This window comes from Mus caroli, unplaced genomic scaffold, assembly GCF_978045245.1.
Source record: "Mus caroli unplaced genomic scaffold, Mus_caroli_1 scaffold_1, whole genome shotgun sequence".
Lineage (NCBI taxonomy): Eukaryota > Metazoa > Chordata > Mammalia > Rodentia > Muridae > Mus > Mus caroli.
Genome location: NW_028227256.1, coordinates 150,643,774 through 150,663,106, shown reverse-complemented (window position 1 = coordinate 150,663,106; position 19,333 = coordinate 150,643,774). Strand labels below are relative to the sequence as shown.

Below are 19,333 nucleotides of genomic sequence, written 5' to 3'. Positions count from 1 at the left end.
AAGAAACCCAAATAACTTGCCTTGATTATGACAAGTGTGGGATTTGGAATGGGGACCCAGAGCCTTGGCTTTGACCCCTGAATAAAAGGCATGAGGCCCAAGCAGAGGACTCAAGCCCAAGGTGAGGGATTGTTTACATGGGTGAAGAATGAGATATGGAGTCCGACAGGAGAGTGCCTGCTGAAGGTGTAGAATCCTGCACTGTCCACAGAAATGAGGCACTGGTTGATCTGGACTCAAGATGCCTGCTGCCTTTTGGCTCCCTCTGCCCAAGTGACTAGTGGGTTTTTTCAGATCTAACATCTTGGGGAAATCACAAGGATTTGTGCATGGTTTCCTGTGTGACTTGGTTTCCTGGATGAATGCCAAGAGTCCACAGTCTTGGCCATGCTGTGATGGACGTTGGCCATACCTTGATGGCTGTTGATGACTAACCTTAGATTGCACTCAGCTCGTTCAGTATTGTGAGCTTATCTTTCTCTACGGCACTTTTTTAATCTGACTATCAAAGTGCTATGAACTGCGAAGCCAGATTGCCTGGCTTTGCAGCTTGGCTTTGCCATTGTTAGCATGCTGCCTAACCTTTCCTGGCCTGTGGCATAGGGACATTGGTACTATACCTCATTCACAGGGTTCTACTGAATGTTAAAAGGACTACTATGTATGCCAGACTTATTTATGCCAGCAATAAATGACAGATAGGTCTCTTTGTTACTATTATTATCACTAAAGAGGGTAGCAGATGAAAATGAAAGCATTTGAGATATGATAGACAATGAAAATCTGGGCTAAAAAAACAAATTTTGCCTTTAAGGTTTGATTTTGCAGGGCCCTATGCCCTGCTCCTCCAACACTGTGGACCTGGACTTTTCTAAAATAAGAAGTATCAATATTTTCAGTTAGTGGATGGTAGATATTCAAGGATCATGGCACTCAGAAACAAGTGCTATGACTATCAAAGTGCTATGAACTGCGAAGCCAGATTGCCTGGCTTTGCAGCTTCCCTCTCCCTCTCCCTCTCCCTCTCCCTCTCCCTCTCCCTCTCCCTCTCCCTCTCCCTCTCCCTCTCCCTCTCCCTCTCCCTCTCCCTCTCCCTCTCCCTCTCCCTCTCCCTCTCCCTCTCCCTCTCCCTCTCCCTCTCCCTCTCTCTCTCTCTCCCTCTGTCCACCACATAGCTGCTACTGGAAGAAAAAAAAATTATAGATGCCTGCTCTCAAGGAACCGAAGTGTTCGCAGTAGCTGGGCACTGATTCCGATTGAGAAGAATCTTCACATTATTTGGACAGAGTAGAAGAGAGTTGAGTCTAGGTTAAGAAAATTAGAATGTCCATTCTGTTGCTCATTTTGTGCTAGATTTTAGAGATGCCGACTTGTCTGCAGTGCCCTATCTTGCCTCTGTTGTTCTTCAATGCTTTGTCTCCTTCCTGGTTAGAACTAGCTGTCTAGTTCAGACTCCATGTTCTGTACAAAGCCAGCCACATCTCTCCTGGTCAGCCGACACTGGTCACTATCACACTTAGAAATGGGAGTTCTCACACCCTTTGACAATATGTATGGATTACATTGTTAGTTATCTGAGAGTGTTAAGCTACGGAACTCTCTATGGTACAGTCATTCATTTAGTCAGTGGCTGGGTATTTATTAGGCCTTTGCTGTCCTTACCATGAGGAAAAGGAGTGGTTATTGGTTGTAACGGATACGTTGTGTCTACATAAATACTAGTGAATCTTAAGTCTATAGCTAGAAGAAGTTCCCAGGACAGTGTGGGATACGCCAAGATTTGCATCCCCTCCCCAACTTGGTGTTACTCACTTCAGCTCACACCGGGCTTGGCTGGCACTATCCCTCTTAACGTTATTTTCTAGCGGGGGGTGGGGGGGTGGGTGGGCAGAGAGAATGGCGTGAAAAATATACTCTGAGATGTTAAAAGACTAATAAACCATATCCTTTTTCTCTTATGAACAGAAGGCTTGTTGAATATCAACTGTGAACTAGTTCGTAACAGTTTAATGAGTTTGCTTAATGAGTTTGCTAGTTCGAGGTTAAGGGGGTAGATAGACCCAGGAGAGCAATCTTTGGGTCACCCTGAGGTGTGTGTGTGTTTAGAAGTGAGTAAAATCAGAGGTATGTATACGTGCTGTATCTCAGAATAAAAGTTACCATGAGAGGGAAGAGGATCGATCCTGTTGGGCCCCTCAGTCTGGTTAATTTGCCTGTGTTTTAGACTAAGAGTGGAGGGGGCTTCCGACTGTGACTGGAATGGATGTCTGTGCCCTTGAGACTCCCTCGCCCCCTCCGGTTTTGAGGAAGGGGTGGCTGATATCTACAACCTTGAGTTCTGCCCAGGACCACCCCAGGAGAGACCGGCTGTGTGTTGCGGGGTGCGGGTGGAGGGAAGGGATGTGGCACATTCCAGAAGGATCTCTGGACCGCAGCCTCAGCACCACGCCCTCGGCGGGGCCAGGTGTGCTCCCCGGTTGCGGAGGGGGGAGCCCGGGGCCGCAGCGAGCGGCTTTACTGCTCGGCGTGCGCTGAGTGTTTGTCTGCCTCGGAGGGTTGGGTCCTCCTTGTTCACAGGTGAGTCACGCCCCGAAACACCGGCTCTCTTCCTGTCAGGACTGAGTCAGGGAGAAGAGTCGATAAAACACCTGATCGAGGGAAAAGGAAGGCACAGCAGGGCGAAGACTCGGCGCCCGGCAGGCACCCGCAGCGGCGGAGCGCGGCCCGGCCATGCCTGCGCTCTGGCTCAGCTGCTGCCTCGGTGTCGCGCTCCTGCTGCCCGCAGCCCAGGCCACCTCCAGGAGGGAAGGTGAGTGCTCCCACCGCGCCTCCAACTTGCCTTTCCCTGCACACGGTGTTGGCTGAATTCACCTCGAGAATCCACACTCGGTCAGGTCAAGGATCTGCAAAGAGCCCATCTCCTCCCTACCTGGGGCTCCTGTACAGTCGCGCTCTAAAGTGACAGGAGTTTTCCCATAAAACCAATGGAGTTAAAAACACGAAGCTAATGGGTTGTGCCAGCTGAAGGATTCCTTGCTCTAAAGCCATTCCTCTTTCAATTCCCTCCCTTTCGTTTCTTTGGCAACAGGGGACCCCTCCACACCTGTTCAATCAGTAACATGCTAGTCTTTAAACTGTCCGGTCCCTGTAATTTACCAGTGGGAGTTAGGTGGGACTTTTTCCATGCCCGGCAGCACCACACAGACTAAAAACAGAACTTCCATAATCCCCTTGTTATCCATGTTGTATTTTTGAGATAGAGCGTGAACTTTAAGCGTTTTAGTAATACCCGAACCTGCAAGTGTTACTTCTAAGAACAGTTTCACCTCCCAGGTATTTATTGGACTCAAACTTCAAGTAACATTTACTCCTACCGAGAGCACCCGGTGGCTGTCATGTCCTGAGGAGTTAAGGTCATATAAACAAAACTCTGTGAGAACCTAGCGACTGTTTTTCGAGTGCGTGTGTCCTGTCAAGTATGATGACACCTAGTGCGGGGGGTTTCTCTGTCACTTAGCTGAAGCGCTTTCCTCTGATCACCCAACTTTTCACATTCGTGGTTACTGTTGCTTCCTGCTCTCCATGGTGTTCCAGTCACCACTGCCAGGGATCGGAGGCCACGATGCTCGATCATGTATAATTGTCACCAAAAAGGAGTAACTGGCATGATAGCCATGTTCATTTTCTTGACAATAGTAATCATTTCACTAGTCCTATCAAAACCTGTTGTGTAGCTCAGATATGTAAAATGAACTTTAAAACAAAAAAAATGTATGAAAGTGGTCATGTAGAGTAGGCTCCCCCTGAGTCAGGATAAACTGGTTGAAACCTAGTAGAAAACATTCCGAGAGTGAAAACAATCTCTGAATATTAGAATTAAAAGTAACTTCAAATGGATCAGCAATTAAGAATCCTTTGATTGAAAAGATGAGCAGTTGGCAGTGTTTTTGCACAAGGCCACCCAGGCAGCTATTGGCAGTGGCAGAACCTTTGATCCAGGTGTTCTTAGCTTTTTTGACCTCATTATAAAATTATTATATATATATATATATATATATACACACACACATATATTCAGTACAGCAATTTTCCTCTTGGCTATAATTAAATACATACATGTGTGTTGGTATTACATAACAAAAATGAATCTATAGGATGCCATCAATTGTTTCGTAAAGTCAGGTTCAACAGCAGACTTTGTACCCAAGCAGTCCATTCAAACACAAAGTCAGAAGTTCTGTGTAGGCTCATTTTTGCACTTTCCCCTTCCTTAGGGACAGATTGCTTGAGATACCAGGTTCTCTCCTCAAACAGCTTTATTTGGGAGCCAAGTGAGACTGTGTCATTATGGTAGATCATTTATATTTTTCCATTTTTGTCACATTGGGATATACAAGGAGTTGGGCAAAAAGTATGATACCTGTCCTAATCCAAAGTGACCTGTATCCAGGCATCCTGTGGGCTGCACCTGTGGGCTGCGAAAGTCTGAAGTCCTGATGTTGCTTCCTGGTTATTTCTTGCAGGTGAAATTATGGTTAAGATATAATTACTGAGACTTACAGGGTTGGTCTCACCTAAAATACTGGCTTTAGAGTCAGCCTGACCCGGCAAAATTTTTTGGTTTATTCGCTTGTTAATGCCTGTCTTAGTCACTGTTCTATTGCTGTAATGAGACCCCATGACCAAGGCAGCTTATAAAAGAAAACATTTAATTGGGGCTTGCTTACAGTTTTAGAGGGCGAGTCCATTATCATCATGGCAGGGTGCAGTAGCTGAGAGCTGACATCCTGATCTGTAGGCAACATGCAGAGGAAGAGAGTAGGCCTGGCTGGGGGGGGGGGGTTGAAATCTTAAAGTCACCCCCAGTGACACACCTCCTCCAACAAGGCCACATCCCCTAATCCTTCCCAAATAGTCCACCAGCTGGTAACCAAACAGTCAAATATATGAACCTATGGGGAGGTCATCCTTGTTCAACCATCACAGTGTTCTCAGTAACTTTTCAGGCTCTTCAACTGCTTGAAGTCTGGTTCTTCATCTGCTAAATGAAAGCATTAGTAGTAAGCAAGCTTGTAGACTTGGCAAAAGGATGGCTATTGTGAGTCGCCTTGCACAGCTGGGTCCATCCACACTTTTTGTTAGAGAGTCTGGAGTACAGGTACTGTAAGTTCGGATGCACAGCAATGAGTAGGAGACACATACCATGCCTTGGTGAGAGACTATGGCATGTGTCCTCAAAGGTCTGGATCATATCTCTGGGGGAGGTATTGTTAGAGATGATCAAGATGCAGAGAAGACCGTGATAGAAGAGTAGCTGCGAATCTGACTATGAAGAGCTATATGCTATAGGCGGTATAGGACACCTTGTAAGCAAAGAAATGTTGCAGAGAGTTAGTGGGCAGTAATGGTTGAGCGTGTTCACATTTTAGAGAGGTCACTGCTCAGAGGATAGAGTCAAGTGAGGAAAGCCAAATAAAAGGCCACTGCATTAATCCAAGGGAGAGATGATGGTAGTGAAACACCCAAGGAGAAAGAGACTACGGAAACTCAGAAGGCACAATCTAAAGAACTTGGTGAACCCACTAAGTACCTGATAAACTTGTGAGGACCTGTTACATTGTATCTCTAGGGACTTTCAGGGCTTCTCTTTCATCTCTTCTCAACAGCCCAAGAAAGGTGTTAAGCTTTCCATCCTGTTCAGGCAGACCTGCTCCAGGACTTACCCAACAACGAAGGTAAAACGTTAGACACAAACCTAAGCCAGATTAGAATTTCAACTCTTGGCTTTCATGTCAGCCCTCCTTGCTCTTCGTTGCTCACTAGAACGCATCACATAGTGATTTATCAAATCCTCTGCTCCTAAGAACATGCCCAAAACGTGTAAGGTGGCCTTGAACTTTCTGATGGAAGTTGAATCTCTCATCTCTTCCTCCCAAAAGGAAGGCCAGCCTGATTCTGAAAACACTTAGCAGCATATATGTAGTAACCATTTGTCTCTTTTGTGTTTAACTTAGTGAGTCACATGAATATATTTAAAGTCATATAACGTATAAAGTGACATACTTTTGATTTGTCTTTCATGAAATAATTGCATCCATGAGGTAATTTACACTCAAACTCAGAATCCAGATGTTTGTCGTCATCGTTGTCGTCTTCTTCTTCTTCTTCTTCTTCTTCTTCTTCTTCTTCTTCTTCTTCTTCTTCTTCTTCTTCTTCTTCTTCTTCTCATTTATTTATTTAATGTATATGAGTACATTGTAGCTGTCTTCAGACATGTCAGAAGAGGACATGTCGTGTTACAGATGGTTGTGAGCCACCATGTGGTTGCTCGGAATGGAACTCAGGACCTGTGGAAGAGCAGTCAGTGCTCTTAACCACTGAGCCATCTCTCCAGCACTGATGCTTGTCTTCTTAAAGCTATTTCCACACAGTTTCTTACTTCAGATACCTTGAGATGTGATTCCATTGAGCCTTTTTTTTTTGAGGAGGCAGGGCTAGGGTTTCACTGTGTGGTCCAGGGAGCTCATGATCTATTGCCTCTATCTTCTGAGTGTTCAGGATCTAGGTCTGAGCTACTGTGCTTGGCTTTGAATCTCTTTCTATTGTCCCCTGAAAATACTGGGCTTTTAAAACAGTTAAAGGGTTTAAAGATTTCTGGAGCGCGTTGTGATCTTCAGAGCAGTCACCTCGAACTTATCTGTGACAGCTTCCAACACTCATGATTGTGAGATTAGAGGTGAGGTGTTCTGTTAGACGACTTGGCATTTTTCTTAGTGGTAAGTATCCAATATATTGAGTGAGGTAATTTTAGCTTAATGTCTTCCCCAGATAACACTTAAGTCATTGAGAAAGTAGTATATAAGATTTTTAAAAATGACTTAAATGTGACACTGCCCCTAGGAATAATTTGTTTTTGTTTTTTGTTTTTTGTTTTTGTTTTTCGAGACAGGGTTTCTCTGTGTAGCCTTGGCTGTCCTGGAACTCACTTTGTAGACCAGGCTGGCCTCAAACTCAGAAATTCCCCTGCCTCTACCTCCCAAGTGCTGGGATTAACGGTGTGTGCCACCACACCCCGGCTAGGAATAATTAAACATATATATATATATACACACACACACACACACACACACACACACACACATACACACACACATATAACAGGGATAGAGAATGTAAGCTGGGAAGTCCCCTGGGGACATTCATTTTGGCATCCTAAACTGGGGCAGTTGATTTAGCTTAAGTGGTCGATGAGACTGTTGATTTGTGATCATATTTATGGGAAAGTCAGGATATGAAATTACCCCCATTGAGACAATTCCAGGAATGTTTCCCATTTAAGTCCTCGGTAGCTCAACCATACTGACATTTGTTCTTTTTCTGGGGAAATTTGCAAGGTAAGAAACCAGACCCGAATCATTGCTCTCAGAGCAATACAGAACCAAGAGCCCCAGGGTTCTGGAATTCTCTAATTTAGTTACAAATGAAGCTTAGCAGATTGCTGAGGCATTCCTGGGGCTGTGTTGTAACATAAGCCCTAGATAGATGATGTAATGTTTGAACCACCTCCAAAGCCAAAAGCTGTCTTTTTCGGTGCCTGTGGGTGACTATGTGTCTGCAGACATCCCTCCCTGCTGAACAAACATATGCATCTTCACAGCACATCTGTGAAAGAAGGCGAGTGTGGCGGCTGTTCCTCCAACAGCAGCCAACACCTGGCTGCAGTCTTCCCCTCCTGTGGCATGGGAGGAGAGATGGAGATCACGGAGCCAAGGGTCTGTGTCCCAGCCTTCCTCAGGCAGAGCGGAGCCATTACAGAACCCCCAACTGTATCTTGTCCAGATTGTATTTTATTTATCATGGGAATATGCATTTCTGTGTTGGAAAAGAAAATCAAATTGCAGCCAAATCATTTCCCACAACAAATTCAAAACTAGACAGATTATCTAAACCTTGAGCTGCACTTTATGTGGAAGACGTCTTACAACAGGGCTTACACATCCCCATTGTTTCCTAGAGCCACATGCTTATCCCTGTCCAGGGCAGGGCAGGGCCTAAGTAGGAGCTCCATTCCTTCTGAAGTAACCTTGCTTAGTCCCACAGGACCGAATGAGAGTGTATCAGGCACTGAGAGTGTATCGGACACTGAATGAGAGTGGACCTAAGAGATCTCTATGCAACCTCTTGTTTTCTAAGAAAGGATGATGATCATTGGGGAGGTAAAATCACTGCCTGGTTTCCCATAGCCAAGTTGGGTTCAGCAAGAAGAATGCATGTATGCCAGGGAAGTTGAGAACCAAAGACTGCCTTAGCTAGAACCCTACAGTTAGTAACAGGGCCAAGACTCACCTGTACATCAATGTTTAATTCCCAAGGTAATCTCCTTGACTTATTCTCATTTTTAAAAAGCAAAAGCAACCTCCCAAATTATCTATCTATCATATGTATATATATGTATTCCTTTTTAGTCATAAGAGGGGGTTATGGAAGCTTTTAAAAACATTTTGTTTTATTTATGTGTATACATGTGTGTCTGTGTGTCTGTATGCCACTTGCTTCTGTGGAGTCCTGGTGCTGGAGTTACAGGTGATTGTGAGCCACCCAGTGTGGATGCTGAGAACCAAACCCAGATCCTCTTGAAGAGTGGCAAGTACTCTTAACCACAGAGCCACCTCTCCAGCCTCTTATTTCTCATTCTTGTTGTATAAGTTTGTTTAAATTGATTTCAGTGGCTGGAGAGATGGCGCAGGTGTTAAGAGCAGAAGTTGCTTTTCCAGAGGCGCTGACTTCAGCTCCCAGCATCCATGTCAGGTTGCTTACAACTGCCCATGACTCTAGCTCCAAGGGATCCAATGCCCCGTTCTGGTCTTTGAGGTCACCTGCACACACATAGCGTGCATACACACACTTAACACTTGTATTTTATTTTTCTTTACATGTATGGGTGCTTCATCTGCATGTATGTCTGTGCACCCTGTGAGTACCTGGTGTCTTTTGTTCACCCCCCACCCCCGATTTTGGTTTTGGTAAAAGTGGATTCCCAGCATTTGAAGATCCTTTCTCATCTTGGCTTAATCTTCTCTTCCCTAACCTGTGCTCTTACCTCATCCAGGATGTGGTAGGAATCTTTGCCTTCTGAGCTCTGTGGAGACCCAAGGCAAGGCCACGGCTCATGTGACTAAGAAGCAGAAGTGGAGAAGCAGCGTTCTCACCCACTGACGTATAGGACTTGTTGCTTCTACCACCTGGTGGAGTATCTATGTTCCATTCTCTTCGGCTATTTGTTGCTTCCCTTGGTGGGTACATACATGTAGTTAAGCCCCCAAGAGCCCATTAATTGATTCTTCTGACTTCAAGCAATACAAGTTTAGATTTTTTTCAAGTAGGATTCTTGCAAATGCTCTCTATGCACATTTTCCAAACCTCATAAAGGCACAATAATTACAGCTGTCCATTTGATAAAACTGAGACATGTCACAGTGCATAGTAGACACATACTTATTTAAGCATATATAGTAGTGATAGCCAGAAACTGTGGCTGATATTTATCTATGAAAACTTATTGCTTAAAAAAAATCAATAAGGGATTTAGGGGAAATTTTTGTCTGCCTTGGGCTCTGGTGTCCTTATGAAGTATTATGGGAGGTGCCCCAGGTAAGAATTCCAGGTCACCAGACTGAGTCACACACATGATTCTAAGCCTAGGTTGTGACATGTTTAATGCACTGATAGTGAAGGTAGGAACCTTCTTTAGCTCATATTCAAAAGAAGAGTGTGGCCATGGGCATCTCCTTGTCTCTTGGTCACTGTGGACTGTTTGCAGTTGAAGAGACTTATTCATGTTCTATCATCCAGGATTGCTGGAGTGATAAGACACTCAGACCCTGTCCATCCTCTGTGTTCTGCTGTGGCCTCAACCACACTGCATGGATAGCACATGGCTCAGGCAAGGGACATCTCAGCAGTCCTGGCTATGCTGGCTTAATATACATCTGGGGGAAAAAAGTGGAGGAGAGAGAGAGAGAGAGAAAAAAAAAAGGAATTCCATTAAAGATCTCTTGGTGAGGGAAATACCCGTATTCTAATTATACACTAAATTGTATCATTCTTTAAAGGGATTAAACTGGAAGCAGACATTCACACACTAAGCCATAAAGTTCAAGACAAGTTTGAAGGGTGAACTAGTCATACTTTGTTTTATTTACTTAGATTGAATATTTATTCTGATTTCAGAAAGAGATGTCTCATAGAGGAGATTCTCAAACTAGGAAGTCTTCATGAACCTCTCGTTATCACACATAAGCACGGCAGAAGGCCATGTTTTCATCTTAAGCCGCTCAGATCTGAAATCTGAGTTTTTCAGACAGGATCAAAGATTCTGGTGCAGTTGATACCAAGTGACAAGTGACAGGCTTGTTTTGCTTTGGAATTTCATAAGGATTGTGTGATTTGAATAGTTGTAAAAATGCATCTAAGAACACATTATGAGGGCTGGAAAGATGGCTCAGCAGTTAAGAGCACTAACTACTCTCCAGAGGTCCTGAGTTCAAATCCCAGCAACCACATGGTGGCTCACAACCATCTGTAATGAGATCTGATGCCCTCTTCTGGTGTGTCTGAAGACAGCTACAGTGTACTTACATGTAATAATAAATAAATCTTAAAAAACAAAAACAAAAAAAGAGCACATTATAACAGAGCCCTGCTAAAAGGACACCTCTGATCATTGCTCTTGCACTTTGGGAAGCCTGTGGCAAGTGTTTTAAAAGGGAGTAAGTATTTTTAACCTAATCCCTATTTACCAAGTTCAGTCCAGATAAGTCTCTTCCTGCAGGACCTCATGATAGGCGAGTTCTTGGAAATGAGGATGGCAGTAGATCCATCCATCCATCCATCCATTCATCCATGCATACATGCATACATACATTTAGTTGAATTCCATTCTCTCTCTTCCTCCCTCACTCCTTTTTCTTTGAGTTGTTTTATGCTAACATAGTCAGAACTATTGAGACATCCCTTGCTTGACAGTATTATAAAAGAGTTGTAAACAAAGGTGGGAGGGGTTGCTGCAGGAGACCCTTCCTTTAACTCTGAAGTAGGGGGTGGTGTCTAAGAGGACAAATTAACATCTAATGTTGTGTAATTTCTTTGAACAAAGGAAAGGGCTATTTGAAATTTTTCTTACCTTAACTCAGTACTCTTCCCCATGATGGCTTTCCTTTACAAAGCAAGAGTTGTAAGAAGCATCGGAAAGAAGGATATCAACTAAACAGTATACGCCAGGCTGCTAGAAGTTCTTCAAACCCAGCTCCTTAGGAAAGTGAGGCAGAAGGACCTTAGTTTCAAGGCCTGTTTGGGCTATTAGAGCAAATACAAAACTAACCTGGGCAATGTGAATGAGGCTGTCAAAATAAAAGAATGTAAGACTCTGTGGTAGACCAGTAGGCTCAGTCCTCACTGCAGTAGATAGATCGATAGGTAGATAGATAGATAGATAGATAGATAGATAGATAGATAGATAGATAGACAGATCGATCGATAGATGCATACATACCTACATAAATACATAGAAGATAGATGATATAAATATAGATACATACACATATACACACATTGAAGATAGATGATAGATAGGTAGATAGATAGATACATACATACGTACGTAGAAGATAGATGATAAAAAGATAAATATATATATATATATATACATTGAAGATAGATGATTGATAGATACATACATACATAGAAGATAGATGATAGAAAGATAGATACATAAATATACACAAATTGAAGATAGAGGATAGGTAGATAGACAGACACACATACATAGGTAGATGATAGGAAGATAGAAAGATAGGTAGGTAGTTAGATAGTCACTCCTCAGTTGGGAGTTTTTGTGAAGCTAGGGTGAAAAAAAAAATAGGACCAGATCATGTTTGTCCTTGTAGGCAATGTGAAGGAATTCTAATTTATAATCTTCGAGGAAAATGTTGGCATTAGAGAGCTTTAAACAGAGAGGAGTTGAGAAATTATATTTTGGCAAGATTTTCTGTCAGGAAAGAAGCAAGAAAGGCTTCATGGAGTCAGAAAATGGGTCAGTCCTGATTTGCTCAGGGTTGGATTGAGAATGTCCACAGTGGAGTGGAGACAGACTCGGGTGCACCTGAGCTGTTTGGTGGGTTAAACACTGATGTGGGACAGATTAGAGGCAGCCGAGAAGGTTGTCACTGGGGTTCTGAGGTTGGCTTCAAGCACCTGACTTGAAGCAGAGGGGTTTTATTATTACATTTGTTTGCCTGTCTGCTGTTTTGAGACAGGATGTCACTGTATAGCTCAGGTTGGCTCCTCAAACTCTTGTTCTACCTGCTTCAGCCTGCCTAGTACAGGGATTATAGGTGTCTTCCATCATGGTTAGTTTCTGAGTTTAGTTTTAAATGGGTTTTGTCCAAAGATGAAACCAGCTCAGAAGTGGAGCGGATGGCTGAAGTTGGAGATGAGGTTTGGGCTGGAGAACTGTGCTGGGAAGGTGACGCCTGCGGTGGTTATGAAAACCTTGTCTTGCCTGGGATCAGGAGAGCGTTATGGAGGGAGCAGTCAACAAGTCTCAGGGTCGAGTCTTGATAAACCAGCATCTGGAGTTGGGGAAACGTAAGCTTCTACAAGACTTGGTTGCGGAGATCAAGGGCCAGGAGGAAACCTGATAGCTTGATCCTGTGCTGCCGAAGAGAAGAGGGTTTGAGGAAAGCAAGCGGGGGATTTGATGTCTCAGAAAGGGAACCCAGGAGGAGGAAAGGAGACAGAAGGCAGACACCCGTCCCTAAATTGGGAAGACAACTCAATGTCAACCTTAAATGTTCCTATTTGGGTTGAGTCACGGGAGATCTCTGTAAGTTATGATACAGAACCTGTACCCAGCAGCTGAACCGGCGGCGGCAGGAACAGCCAGGCTCTCCGTAACATTGGCCTGCGCAGGCTGTCAGGTTCAAACCTGCCGCTCGATCGCTCGGATGCCTAGCTCCTGAGGTAGTCCTGCTTACAGGGCAGGCTGCCCCAACAGGGCCTGCTGAGCTCATGCCATCGTCAGCCTGCCGCACACCCCTGCCTGCCCCGCCTTCATACAGCCCTTGGCCTGTTGCCCATCCGTGGCTGCTGTCTCACAGGCCAGGGAGAATGGTAAGCCCGGGAGAGAGATAAGATAGTTCCTCTGGTGTTAGAGGCAACCTGCCTGAAGTTCCAGACCTTCCTTTAATTGAAAATACCTTCCTAACTAGAGTCTTTTCTCAGATCATCTCGCCGTGGATGGGTTGGGTTTTTTTTTGGGGGGTGGTGGTGAAATATTTGCCATTTTCACGGTGAACGTCAAATAGAAACAAAAACTAATGTCTATTCTATTGGGGAAATTTCTGTGTGGTTCCTGGGGTGAAACCTAGGGGTCTTCATGTGTAGACACCCTCTCACTGAGCGACATCCCCAGCAATACATTTTGGAAAATGTCAAAGAGCATTCCTAGACTTGTAGATTTCTCTGTAGTTCTCTGTAGGTTCAGGTTTTTAATTTGATTTTTCTGTTTTTAAATTATTTGCTTTTTAAAATTTTTTATTAGATATTTTCTTCGTTTACATTTCAAATGCTATCCTGAAAGCCCCCTATACCCTCCTCCCACCCTGCTCCCCAACCCACCAACTCCCACTTCCTGGCCCTGGCGTTCCCCTGTACTGAGGCATATAATCTTCGCAAGACCAAGGGCCTCTCCTCCCAATGATGGCCGACTAGGCCATCTTCTGATACATATGCAGCTAGAGACACAGCTTTAGGGGGTATTGGTTAGTTCATATTGTTGTTCCACCTATAGGGTTGCAGACCCCTTTAGCTCCTTGGGTGCTTTCTCTAGCTCCTCCATTGGAGACCCTGTTGCTTATTTGTTTGATTAGTGTGTGTGCGTTTTATGTGTGTGTGTGTGGCTGTGGCTGTGTACATGCCATGGTGGAGCATGTAGAGGTCGGAGGATGGCTTGTAGGAGATGTTTTTCTCTTTCCACCAGGTGGATTCTGTGAATTGAGGTCACCTGCACACACATTGCGTGCATACACTTGTATTTTATTTTTCTTTACATGTATGGGTGCTTCATTTGCATATATGTCTATGCACCATGTGAGTACCTGGTGCTCACCCCCTGATTTTGTTCACCCCCCCATTTTGGTTTTGGTAAAAGTGGATTCCCAGCATTTGAAGATCCTTTCTCATCTTGGCTTAATCTTCTCTCCCATAACAATAGATCCTGTGTTGATCCTAACCTGTGCTCTTGGCAGCAGTCTCCCCTACCCACTGAGCATCCCCGTCAGCCCCTGAATGGTGTTTCTTATACTCAGCCTGCCTGTATCACACCCCTCCCTCCCTTTTCTTTCATTTCTTGTTCTGCTCTCTTACTTCTCTCTGTCTATCCATCCCATATATCTTAGCAACGACAGTGACAAACAGTGAAGTGGGTACCACTGGAAGGGACAAGAGAGAAACGCTAGACACGGACTGGATAATGCCCACAGATGTGCTATATATGGAAGTGGTAAGCTCTGTGGTCATGTGGTGAGGATTGCTTCCAGCAGGGAGAAAGAAGCCACTGCAGGTCATAATCTGATTTATGTTTCTTCGGGCACCCAGCCAGTTCTGTGGCAATGGCAAATCTGAAGGCCAGAGGCAGCAAAGAGCTCAGGGTTCCAGAACTCATGCAAGAATCTAGGTGTTGAGACCCAGGGAACAAGAGAAAGAGAGTTACAGGAGGAACTGACATGGGCCAAAATACACAGGGTGGTGGTTGTTGTTGTTGTTGTTTCAGGAATGTGTAGATTTTCATTTTGGTATTCCGTTTAAGCCACTAACAAGCACCGTGACTTCACACACTGTACCCTGGTGAAAAGCTGAGTGTATATGTTATTGGTTTTTGTGGGTTTTGTTATCTGTTGCGTGTTTGGAAGAGATTCGATTATGTAGCCCAGGCTCACCTCTAACTCAGAGCAATCCTCCTGCTTCAGCGTCCTGATTGTTGGAATTACAGGCCTGAGCCCACACCTGGCTCAGAGCTTGCTTCTAAGTTTCACACAATAGAGAGGCTCATTGTAGCTTCGACGAGCGGAGGTGTGCCATGTTGGTACGATTTCTGGTAGCTGCTTGCTCCAGAAGGTGATATTTTCTCCTGGGAAGTTTAAAAAGAGCACTAGATGAATCTGTGCCCACCCAGTGGTGATTACTCCTCACCCAGAGTACAGCCCTAGGAAACATTTTCTGTTTCCTTTCATTCTCCTAAGTCTAAGGCTTGGAACCAGCCTTTGCCCCTTAACTTCCTGTCCTGACTTGCCAGAGACCACGTTTAGTGAGGGGTGGGAGTTCTGGGAAGAGCCTAGAGGAATTCCAGGCTCCAGGCTCCATTGTTAAAGAGGCTTCCAGCTCCTTTGATCTGCTCTCCTGAAGAGCGTGGGTGGTGGTGGGCAGACTAACCTGCACGTCTGGCTGCCTGGCGGGCCTCTCCTAAGGAGCACTTTGAGGGTCAGCGACCAAGCTATTACAGTTATCACTATAACACACACTTCAGCAGCCTAGAAACCGTGCACAGCACACAGACCCGGGTGCCACCCACGCTTTACTAGACGTACAGAAATATGTGGAAATCTTTGTAAACCGATTCCGGTTCGGAAGTGTTTGTTTAGGGCTGGAGGTGAACTTGATAAATTGCATTCCTTTATCTGTGGGGAGAACCTGGCTGGCTGTCAAGAGCTCGAGTGAGGGGACAGAGAAGCAGATGAAATCTGAAGAGATTTTTGCAGCCTGGAAAGGGTGTGGCATGAATGATAGGCAAAGAAATAATGACCGGGATGTAGCGTGGTGGACAGCCCAGGTTTAGTCCTATGTCCAGGGTTCATGTGTGCTTTTTATTTTGTGGTGTTTTTTCCCCTCATCAGTTTTTCTGTCTCTCTGTCTTTCTATCTCTCTCACTGTGTGTGTGACAGAGGGGAGCTGTACACACCACAGCCCATACATGCAAGTCAGAGGACAATTTATTCGAGTCGCTTCTCTCCCCGCAGTGTGGGTTCCAAGGGGTGCACTTGAGTTGTCATGCCTGGTGGCAAAATATCTTTACCTGCTGAGCCATTTTCCCAACTCTGATTTTGTGTTCTCTCATGTAATGTTTCCTATCTATATCTATCTATGTATCTATCATCTATCTATTTATCTGTCATCTATCTATCATATCTATCCATCCATCTATTATCTATCTACCTATCTATCATCTATCTACCCACCCATCTGGTATATGCATATGTATATGTATATATATATATCCATATACATATATTTAACTATTTAAGTTGTGTGCATGTGTCTGTATGCACATGTATGTGTGTGCTTTCATGCATGTAGAGATCAGAAGATAATATTGTTCCTCAGAAGCCGGTTTGGATTTTTGTTTTTGTTTTGTTTTTTGTTTTTGTTTTTGTTTTTTGAGACAATCTCTTGGTTTTTTGAGACAATCTCTCATTAACCAAAAACTCACTGATTAGGCTACGCTACCTGACCCACAAGACCCAGAAACCCATCTCTGCCTCCACAGTGCTGGGATGCCAACACACCCATATTTTTAATGTGGGTTCTGGGGATAAAAGTCAAGTCTTCATGCTTACATAACAAGCACTTTGCTGACTGAACCATCTCTCTAGCCCCTGTAATAATGTCTTAATGCTGACTCCTGGACCCAGGCCTGCTCATGGGGAAATTGGAAAACATGGGTAATTCGATAAGTATTTAGTGAATATATACAATATTACATTTATTTATGCCTGCTGGTTTTTATATTCCCCGTTAATAAATATCACTATCCTAATATGCTCTTCGTGCGTTACTCGTTTATCTTGGTGATCTGCCATGGAAACCCGTTGAGGGCTGAGACATGTGTAGTTTTGCTTGTTGCTGCATCCCGGAGCCTGGAATAGCATGGCTCACGTTAGATGCTCTGTGTATTTGTCCAGAGTGGACTGAACAGGACTGAGAGGACTAGGTAAATGGCCTGCTGCTGCTCACTCAACGGCATCCAAGACTTGTCTCACTTGCACTGCCATTACGTGTGTGTGGGTGTGTATGGGTGTGTGGGGGGGTGTGTCAGGGACTCCCAACAAAAGCTGGAAGGTATATGGGTCAAAGTTAGTTAGAACAGCAACAAATTTGAAAATAAAAGTGGAAAAATTCCAGGCATAAAATTAAACACACCTAGACATAAGGGAACATATAATAATAAAAAAGACATTTTTAGAATTTCCTCTTATTTCAGAATGTATTATGGGCTTCCGTTTAGGTATGTTTCTCTAAGATTGAGCTAAGTTGGACTCCTATGGAGAAGAATAGGGATGAGTGACTGCCAACTTGTATTCTTAATACATGTGCAGATAGGTGAGGATAGATGCTCTTTAAATGGTAGACGCACAGGCATCCATCTCCAGGGCTGGTACTGGGGCCAGGTGCTTATTCAAGGAGTTGAAATCAAAGCTCACAGAGGTCTGCAAATGTAGCAAAGAAACTTATTGTAAAAACAAAGAGGGGGAGGGGGAGCATCAAGCCATGTAAATGAAGGCACTCATGTCCTGCTTACTGTTTGGAGCTGATCTGGAGTTTCCCTTTGGAGTTGAAGAGAAGGAGGACATTGATTAACTAGGAGATTTAGCCTAAGCAGTTTTCTATTTAGATGATAGGGTCGTATAATCATTTTTCTATTGTGTATGTCCCTTCCCGTAATGCAACTGAGTTTCATCATATGTATGTCTAGTATGCTGACATAAGATGGTGAATAAAGGGTTTTCCCTGAAAATTCACTTGAGGAAAAAGTTTTGCCTTCCTGTGCATGCACTAAAACCCAGTTCAGGCTGGAGCAGTCGTTCCCGGTCCTCACACCTAGATGCATTCAGAATAGACACCATATTTGAAGGGAAGCTGACTTAGCTTGGTGTCTGTGTCGGGAAAGACAAGTGTCGTACTGTCCAGAGAAGGGTGTGTATGTAGTCTGGTGCAAGGGCAGGGCAGGGCATCTGTCTGGGTACACTGTTTGGAGACGGTTGTGGTTACACAGTGTGTGCAGGTAAAGGAGCTAGGCTGCCACGTACATCTTTAGGGAGAGGGGTGTTCGTGCCCAATCCAACTAGAGTCCTAGGTTACTAAGATTGTATATGTCTACTTTACATCTACGGCTAGCTTGCCTGCCTACCTGCCTACCTGCCTTCCTTCCTCCCTTTCTCCCTTCCCTCCTTCCCTCCGTCCCTTCCTTCCTTCCTTCCTTCCTTCCTTCCTTCCTTCCTTCCTTCCTTCCTTCCTTCCTTCTTTAAAACAGAACCTCATTCTGTAGCTCAGGCTGTCCTGGAACTATATAGCCCAGGTTGGCCAAGAACTCCTGTTGACCCTCCCTCAGCTCCCCAAGTGTAGCAATTACAGGTGTGAGCCTCCACATGCAGCGATAGGATTCCTAAAATTCAAAAGAGCATTCACTTATTAGTTCATTCCCAACTACTAAACAGCTACTATGAACCAGCTTCTAGCCCTACGTGATGCCCCCAGGCTTTAATTTTCCTATTTCCTGTCTGTTCTAAGTAAGACGCAAAGTACAGCCCTTTACCCTTAATGCTGCTTTGTTTGGGGGGGGGGTGGAGAATACTTAAAAATATATTTGGGCAAATATTTAAAATGCAATAGATTTCCTACACAAATCCAGATTTCTATTTTCTTTGAAATGCATACATGGAAACCCCAACTACAGTCGCCCTTCGCCCCGGCTGGCTGCTTGTCTCTGTCCTCAGAGGGTGAATACCACTTTCCCATTGATCCTCTGGCATAGTCAGCCTAGTGGGTGCCCTGTGGCCACCAGTGAGCTCATGGTGCTAGTCAGTAAGAAATGGCCTCCAATGAAAAAGACTCCCACAAGCTATGTTATAAATATTCTAGAATTTAAAATGTGATTTTTTTTTCCTCTCCTGGTTGAGAGAGTGAGTGGTCACTGGTTTTAGGGACATCAGTCTAAGAAAATGTGAAGGAAGCCATGGTTCCAGCATACACCAATGGCAGCAAAAAGCTGCAAGCAAAAGATGCAATAGGATGACTTTCCCTCTCGTCTGGATGTGAGCGCGTGAAGCCTCAATATAGTGCAGGTCAACTAACCGCAGCCCAGCCTGGCAACTAAAGAGTCTTGCAGGCAAGGCTCCTGGGAGTATTGTCACCAAGTTCTCAGGCAATGCAGACCTTCAAGGCCAACGTGCTCCTCCAGTGAAGTCTGTCCGTGGGGTGTGGTGGCAAATGCCTATTGTCC

The 19,333-nt window shown here is 44.5% G+C and overlaps 1 protein-coding gene across 1 annotated transcript in view; it reads left to right on the top strand.

Annotated features, from left to right (window-relative positions):
- Window positions 1-2,504: 2,504 nt before the first annotated feature.
- Window positions 2,505-19,333, top strand: part of Lamc2 (laminin subunit gamma 2) — a 62,206-nt gene continuing 45,377 nt past the window's right edge. The window contains exon 1 of the mRNA XM_021170094.2: window positions 2,505-2,809. Coding sequence (XP_021025753.1) covers window positions 2,731-2,809 — 79 coding nt within the window. The 5' untranslated portion in view covers window positions 2,505-2,730. The remainder of the gene's footprint in view (window positions 2,810-19,333) is intronic.